This window comes from Fukomys damarensis, unplaced genomic scaffold, assembly GCF_012274545.1.
Source record: "Fukomys damarensis isolate Sample0158 unplaced genomic scaffold, DMR_v1.0_HiC HiC_scaffold_23, whole genome shotgun sequence".
Classification (NCBI taxonomy): domain Eukaryota; kingdom Metazoa; phylum Chordata; class Mammalia; order Rodentia; family Bathyergidae; genus Fukomys; species Fukomys damarensis.
The window spans coordinates 25,132,152-25,140,391 of NW_022900935.1; the positions used below are offsets into that span (position 1 = coordinate 25,132,152).

Here is an 8,240-nt window from a genome sequence, read left to right on the forward strand (position 1 = left end):
ATACATAGTGAGACCCTGTCTCAAATGAACAAAACAAAACAAAACAAATAAACAAACAATAGTCAGCATCCAAAACATTGGTAATACCAAGTCCTGGTGAGGACACAGTACAACAGGACTGAACATTCATTCAGAGCTGGCTGGAATGCAAAACAATAATGTGGTTTTACAAACCTGAATATACTTTCACCCACCATACAGCCCAACAGTCACCCCTCCTTGACATTTCCCAAAAAGAACTGAAAACTCTCCATACAAAAATCTGTGTGCTAATGTTCACAGCAGCTTTCTCCCGTACCCCCAGAACTGGGGTTTGAACTGAGGATCTTTACACTGAGCTACAACTCCAGACCTTTATAAATAAATTTTTTTTAATTTTGAGACAAAGTCTCACTGAGTTGCCAAGGCTATGCTTGAATTTGTAATCCTACTGCCCCAGCCTCCCAAAGTGTTGAGATTACAGTTGTGTGCCACCACACCCAACTTATGACAACTTTATTTATAATTACCAAAACCTGGAAGCAATCAATAAACTGTGGTACATACAATGAATTTTTTTTTCAATGCTAGAGACTGAACTCAAGGCTAAGCACATGCTCAACCACTGAACTGCACTCCTAACTCCTCAGAAAATGAAATATTATTCAGCACTAAAGAGAAATGAGCAATCAAGCCACGAAAAGACAGAGGAAACTTAAATTCATATCATGAAGGGAAAGAAACCAATTTGAGGGGGCCAGGGATTTAGCTCAGTGGCACTGCACTTGCCTCACAAGTGCAAGGTCCTGAGTTCAAATTCCTGGTACCAAAAAAAATAAAAAGAAAGAAAGAAAAAGAAAAGAAAGAAACCAATCAGAAGGATGGGGATGTAGTTCAATGACAGAATACATGCTCAGCATACACAAAGCCCTTGGTTGATCTGAAGCACTGCAAAAAATAAATAAATAAAATCACTGAGTTACACTCTCAGTCCTTCATTTCTTTTTTCTTCACTTTTTTTTTTTATATCAAACTCAGGACCTTGCACTTGCAAGGCAAGTGTGGTGCCATTGAGCTAATTCCATAACCCTTCACTTTTTTTTTTTGTACCTGGGATCAAACTTGGGCCCTTGCACTTGCAAGGCAGGCGGTAGAACTGCTGAGCTAAAAAATCCCCAGCTTTTTTTTTTTTAATGAATTGTCACTATGTTATCCAGACTGGTCTTGAACTGGTGGGATTAAGCAATCCTCTTGCCTCAGCCTCCCAAGTAACTGGGGCTACAAGGATATGCTCAGAATTTGCAAAAAAGAAATTTCCTTTATAAAATTATAGTGCACAGACTGAGGATATAGCTCAGTGGCAGAGCACTTGTCTAGTTTGCTTAAGGCCATGTGTTTGATTTCCCAGCACTAAAAATACAAAAAAGAAAAAAAAAGTTTAGGGAAATCTTTGTGACACTGGATTTGGAAATAATTTCCTGAATATGATAGCAAAAGCAGAGGAAACAGAAGAAAAAATAGATACCTTAGTCAGAACTAGAAACTTTTGTGCAACAAAGAACATTATCAAGACAGTGAAAAGCCAGGCACAATGATATAAGCTTATACTCCCAACTCCTCAGGAGCCTGAAGCAGGAGGATCATTTGAGCTCAGGAGTTATAAGCCAGCTTGGGCAACACAGCAAGACTCTATCTCCAAAAAAAAAAAAAAGTGAAACACAAACTAGAGAATGGGAGAAAATATTTGCAAAGTATGCATCTGATAAAAGTTACATAAATATCCCTTAACTATAAAATACATAAACACATCTAATTCAAAAATGCAAAAAAGGCTTGGACAGTTCTCCAAGAAGATATACAAAAGGTTAATGAGCACAGGAAAAGATGCTTTGCATCACTAGTCATTAGTGAAACGCTAATCAAAATCACAGTAGTATACCATTTCATACTCACTAGGATGGTTATTATAAAAATTTTTATATTGGGCAAGGGATTTAGCTCAGTGGTGCTGTGCCTGCCTGGAAAACACAAGGTCCTGAGTTTGATCCCCGGTACCCCAAAAAACAGAAACTAAGAGACTCAGATACAGTATTTTTATACCAACATGCACAGCAGCATTATTCACAATAGTCAAAAGATAGAAAAAACTCAAATGTTGAGATGGGGATTTAGCTCAGTGGTTCTGCTGCCTGCCTCTGAAGTACAAGGACCCGGGTTTAATCACCGGTACCCCCCAAAAAACTTAAATGTTGATAAATAATGAGTGGATAACAAAACACAGTAAATGTATATAGTGCAGAAGTATGTAGCTATAAAAAGTGATGAAATTCTGATATAGTAAATGATCCAACACAGATAACCCTGAAAATGTTATGCTAAGTGAATCCAAACACAAAAGATTACGGTATAAACCCACTTACATGAGGTACTTAGAATAAGCAAATTCACAGAAACAGAAATTAGAATGGAAATTACTAGGGGCTAGGTAAAGGGGGAAATGGTGAGTCAACATTTAATGGCACAGACCTGGGTGTGGTGATGCACACCTGTGATCCCAGCATTCAGGAGGCTGAGACAGGAGGATCACTTTGAGTCTGAAGCCTGCCTGCACAAGGTCCCGAGTTCAATCACCAGTACACACACACACACAAACACACACACACACCAAAAAACAAACAAACAAACAAACAAACAAAAATATATATATATAAAATGGTACAGAGTTTCTGTTTGGGATGATAGAAATGTTCTGAAAACAGGTAACACAGCTGCACAGTACTGTGAATGGAATTTATGCCATTGAACTATACACTTAGAAATGGTAAATTTAGCTGGGCATGGTGGCACACAACTGCAATCTCTGCACTTAAGAGGCTGAAGCAGAAGGATTGTCACAATCCTTGGAGGCCATCCTGGGCTGAACTACATAGTAAGACCCTGACTCAAAAAAAAAAATGCAAGTGTATGTTATGTGCATTATATCACAGTAATTTTTTGTGGGGGGGGGGTTGAGACAGGGTCTCACTATGTAGTTGAGACTGACCTGGAACTCACTATGTAGCCCAGGCTGGTCTCAAACTCACAGCGATTCTCCTGCCTCAGCCTCCCAAGTGCTGGGATTACAAGGCGTGCACCACCAGGCCCGGCCACAGTAATTTTTTTGTTGTTGTATTGTTTTATTTCTTATTGGGGGGGGGTTGTTTTTGTTTTTGGTACCAGAGATTGAACTCGGGATCTTGTTCTTGCAAGGCAGATGGCAGAAGCATTGAGCTAAATCCCCGGCCCTCACAGTAATTTTTTTTTTTAATGCTCTGCATTTTACAACAATTAAAATCCTTGCATTTGTGAGGTGGGCAGCAGCACTACTAAGCTAAATCGCCAGCCACAGTAATTTTTTTAGAGAGAGAGAGAGACTAGGAATAAGGAGCTGGAGATGGTACATGGAGACAATTTTGTGGAGTCATTCTGGTCCAAAAGGCAACAAGACGTGGAAAAGTACAGCAAAAGGGAATATTCAAAATAAGCTCTTTTTTTCATTAAAAGAATATTTTTCAGGTATGGATGGGAATCATTTCGTAGAAAGTGAAAATATAGGAAAGACGGGAGAATTTCTTAAGTAACTAGCGAGGAAATGGACACAGGAATTATAATTCCAAGGGGAAGAAGGACTCAGGCCATGGCCAGTGCATCCACGATGACGAGGCAAAGGCTGAGCAGATGCGTGAAGCGGAGAGGCCGTAGCTCTCTGTAGCAATGGGAGTCTGTGGGATTCTCTTCTGCATCCTTTGGTTCTCTCAGTGAATTAGAAAGAAAGCTCCCCACTGAAAATGAGGTCTATAGAGGAATACGGGAATTTGATGAGAGAAGAAAAAGTATGAAATAAGCTGGGAGAATGAACGAACTGGAGAAATATGACTGTTTGAGAGTACTAAGGACTCTATATAAAAAAAACAAACAAGCAAGCAGACAAGCTGTGAGCAGTGGCACTTGCCCATAGTCCCAGCTTCCCGGGAGACGGAGGCAGGAGGGTTGCTCCCAACCAGAAGGGTAGCTCCAAGTCACAATCAGATGGTCTCGAGTAAATAAGTACATACGTACGTACATGTGAATAAACATTATACATACAAACAGGCTCAGGAAATAGCTTAGACGCAGACAGTGTGTGTTTAGCAAACATGAGGCCTTGGGTTTGATCTTCAGCATAAAATAAGCAAGCAAAAACTATCACGTACATGTGTGTATGTTCACATACAAATATATGTAATTTATATATACATATGTGTGTGTATAAATACAGAAAAGGGTCCAGAAACATGTACAACAAATGGCCAATAGTGATTATTGGAGAGAATACACACACACACACACATACATAGATATGTTCATATGTGAGGGAGACCAAGGTAAGAGAAGCACCTATTTTCTTTAACTTTTTGTAGACAATATGATTATATATTTGGAACAACCAAAATAACTGAAAAACCATAAACCAAGGTCTGGGGATGTAGCTCAGTGATGCCAGGCCTGCCTTTTTGTGCAAGGTCCTGAGTTCAATTCCTGGTACCAAAAACAAAAACAAAAGCAACAAAAAAAAACACCATTGCAAAATTCAACAAAATAAATATAATCTAAATAAATCTTGTATATTCTTTATTTTTATTTATTTATTTGTACTGGGGATCCAACTTGTGCTTGCCAGGCAGGCATGGTGCCACTGAGCTAAACTGCTGGCCCAGTATAGTCTTTAAATTTTTATCAGCCTGGTTTAGTTTGAGTTTTTGTTGTGCTGTTGTTGTTCACACTTTCCATCACTTCCATTGCTTTAATCTGTGCTAGGTTATCATAATTTTTTGTTTTTGCTTTGTTTTCTTTTTGGGGGGACCAGGGATCAAACTTGGGTCCTTGTGCTTGCAAAGCAGGTGCTGGAACCACTAAGCTAAATCCCCAGCCCTTTTTGCTTTGTTTTCTGAGGCAGAGTCTCACCATATTGTCCAGGCTTCCTTCCTCTTGCCTCAGCCTCAGGAGGCCCAGGATCACAGGCTTGTACCACTGCACCCGATAGTAATGTTCCTTCTTTTTTTTTATTTTTTTGGTACCGGGGATCAAACTTGGGTCCTTGTGCTTGCAAGGCAGGCGGTGGAACCACTGAGCTAAATCCTGGCCCGAGTAATGTTCCTTCTTACATGCATCAAAACGCACACTGAACAATGAGTTCTGGGCTGCAAAAGAGGATTTTTTTTTTTTTTTTTTTGCACCTCTTCATTAAGTCTTAGTCTACAAAAGCCTGGCTTAGTTTAGTTTGTAGTATTGGAGATTGAATTTAAGGCTTTCACACTGAGCTACATCCCCTACCCTTTATTCTTTTATTTTGAGACAGGGGCATGCTAAGTTACTAAATTGTCGGGGCTGTGCTCAAACTTTCAATTTTCCTGCCTCAGCCTGCCAGAATGCTGGTATTACAGATGTGCACCACACTTGATACAACATATATTATTTTTATAATTAAAACAAAATTATCTCACAAGTTAAGAAAGAGCTTGTAAAGTTTAAAGCAGTGTTCAAGATTCAGAGCACTTTGACTAGGCAAAATCTGTGTTCTATTTAAACACAATTATTAACACTTCAGTGAATCAGACATTAGCAAGACAATATGAAAACTGCTGAGGAATCACTCACCTTGAACACTTCAGAGAAGAAGCCAGACCCTATTTTTTCACAGGCAAAGTCATCCAAACGTGTCAGTCTGGAAAAGGCACTTATAAGAGCTCGATATGAAGATGGCCAAACTCTTCCCACCTGGATTGTGTTCCCATCCCCTCCGCCACCTCCTTCAAACTCTTCAAGACGCTCCACTCGGGGAGGAAATCCTGCAATTGAATTCCGCTTGCTCCGATCCATAATCCAGTAATCACTTTTTTCTTCTTTTTAAGAAAGAACTTCACACATAGTAAGTTTTTGTTGAATTTTACTTCTCTTCCAGTTTGACACTAAACAAGAGAGAAAAAAGTCCATTAAAACAGTAAAAAAAATACATGCAAATCAAAGAAGTACCCATGTAAAAATATTTCCTTTCACATTCTATCTCTTAATATTCATTATCTAAAAAATATTTTCAGGGCCGGGGACTTATCTCAGTGGTTCTGCTGCCTGCCTTACAAGCACAACCTCCTGAGTTCAAGCCCCGGTACCAAGAAAAGAAATGGCCTTGCAATCAATCTTCCTGCCTCAAGTTCCAGAGTATGGCTGCATTATAATTTTATTTATTTATTTATTTATTTTGAGACAGGGTCTCCCTATGTAGTTGAGACTGACCTGGAACTCACTATGTAGCCCAGGCTGGTCTCAAACTCACAGCAATCCTCCTGCCTCAGCCTCCGGAGTGCTGGGATTACAGGTGTGCGCCACCACGCCCGGTTTAATTTTTATTTCTTTTTAAAAATAATTTTATGGGGCTGGGGATTTAGCTCAGCGGTTCAGTGGCCTGCCTTGCAAGCGCAAGGACCCGAGTTCGATCCCCAGCACCAAAAAAAAAAGGAGATGGAGGAGGAGTGGAGAAGATTTAGTTCCGGTTTAGTGGCCTGCCTTGCAAGCGCAAGGACCCGAGTTCGATCCCCAGCACCAAAAAAAAAAGGAGATGGAGGAGGAGTGGAGACAGGGACAGTGAGCAAGAGAAAGTCTTGATTTTCCTATTATGCTATAGCTCCAAATTCTGAGGCCTGACTGCATTCTGGCTTAAGGTTCTCTGAAATATTCACTTTAAAATAAATGATCTTTGCTTAAACTAGTTCTATCAGTCTTCACAGAAAAAATAATCCAAGCTCCCAAAGAATAAAAACATATAATATCTCTATTAAAAATGTGCCAGCTCAGTGGTTCCACTGCGAGCCTCACAAGCACAGGTCCTGAGTTTGATCCCCAGTGGGGGCGAGGAGGAAGGAGGGGGGAGAATCTGCCAAAAAGTAACATTAGGAGCGCTAAATCAAAAATCTAAGGTCACAGGAACAAAACTTTGAGGCCAGTAGAGATCATAGAGTACAGTCACTTATTTTATATTTGAGGAAACACAAGGCTCCTAAAGTAGAAATGCTCAACAGGTATGATGGCATACACCTAGGCAAGCTGAGGCAGAAGAATCACAGAGAGTTCGAGGCCAGCCTGGGCTATATAGTGATTCCAAGGTCAGCCTGAACTACATAGCAAAACCCTGCATCAAAAAAAAATTTTTATAAGATAGGAATGCTATAAATAAATGTTATAAACTATTAACAAAGCTAGCCTTAGAACCAAGGAACCAAAGCACTGCATTTCTCAAGGTATGTCTATTGATCATTCACTTCAAAATTACCTGAGGAGACTGTTTAAAACCCAGCGCTCTAGCTGGGCATACTTGTAATCCCAGTACTCTCAGAAGAGAATATAGGATCATCAAGTTCAAGCTTAGCCTGGGTGACTCAGCAAGACCCTGTCTGTTGCGGTTTGTGTCTAGATGTCCCCCCAAAGCCTCATGCAGTCATAGGGCTTTTTCAGAAGTGGCTGAATCTAGAGTGTGTGATGCTGGGACTAAGGGTATCTGATTACTAAATCAGTCCACTGATTGATTTGGCACCACCCCAATCCTGGTAGTCTGGATAAAATTGCTAAGGTCCCCTGTTGCTCTTGCTACTTATGGGCACTTCTCCTCTGTGATGCCCCTCTGCCATGTGGCACCTTGCCTTGGAGCCAGCTGATTATGGACTGAAACCTCTACAAATTGTCAGCTAAATAAACTCTTTCCTTTTAACTATGGGTGTCAGGTATTTTGTCTCAACAAGAGAAAAGTAACTAAGATACTGTCTCAAAATAAAAAATATAAAAGTTCAGTATGAAGGTCCTGGGTTCAATCCCTAGTACCAAAAAAAAAAGAGAGTTCTGGGACTTACCAATGATTACTAAATCACTTGGGGTGAAGCCTGGAAGTCTGAGCTCCACAGTGATTGCTACACATACTAAGAACTGACGATTCTATACAGGAGGAAAGTGGAATATTAATAGTTTTGGTTTTTTTTAAGCACCAGGAACTTTACTAGCATGTTCTCCTTTAATCCTCAAAACATATCACCAAAGCAGGTCTGCTCACCATTGCGAGTGGAGCAGACTATTGCTGGACACTGAAGCCAGGGCCTCACACATAGGAGGCAAGCAAACACTCTACCACTGAGCAACATCTCCAGTTTTGGTTTTTTTTTAAACAGGGTCTCACTAAGTTGTTCAGCCTGGACTCA

At 40.2% G+C, this 8,240-nt stretch overlaps 1 protein-coding gene and 1 pseudogene across 3 annotated transcripts in view; both read right to left on the bottom strand.

The window, feature by feature from the left end:
- Tesk2 (testis associated actin remodelling kinase 2) overlaps nt 1–5,966 on the bottom strand; it is a 91,423-nt gene extending 85,457 nt beyond the window's left edge. For all 3 annotated transcript variants that reach the window (XM_010610163.2, XM_010610164.2, XM_033767229.1), the window contains exon 1: nt 5,656–5,966. In XM_010610163.2, coding sequence (XP_010608465.1) covers nt 5,656–5,877 — 222 coding nt within the window. In that variant the 5' untranslated portion in view covers nt 5,878–5,966. The remainder of the gene's footprint in view (nt 1–5,655) is intronic.
- On the bottom strand, nt 5,148–5,261 carry LOC117287431 (annotated as a pseudogene).
- Nucleotides 5,967–8,240: the final 2,274 nt, after the last annotated feature.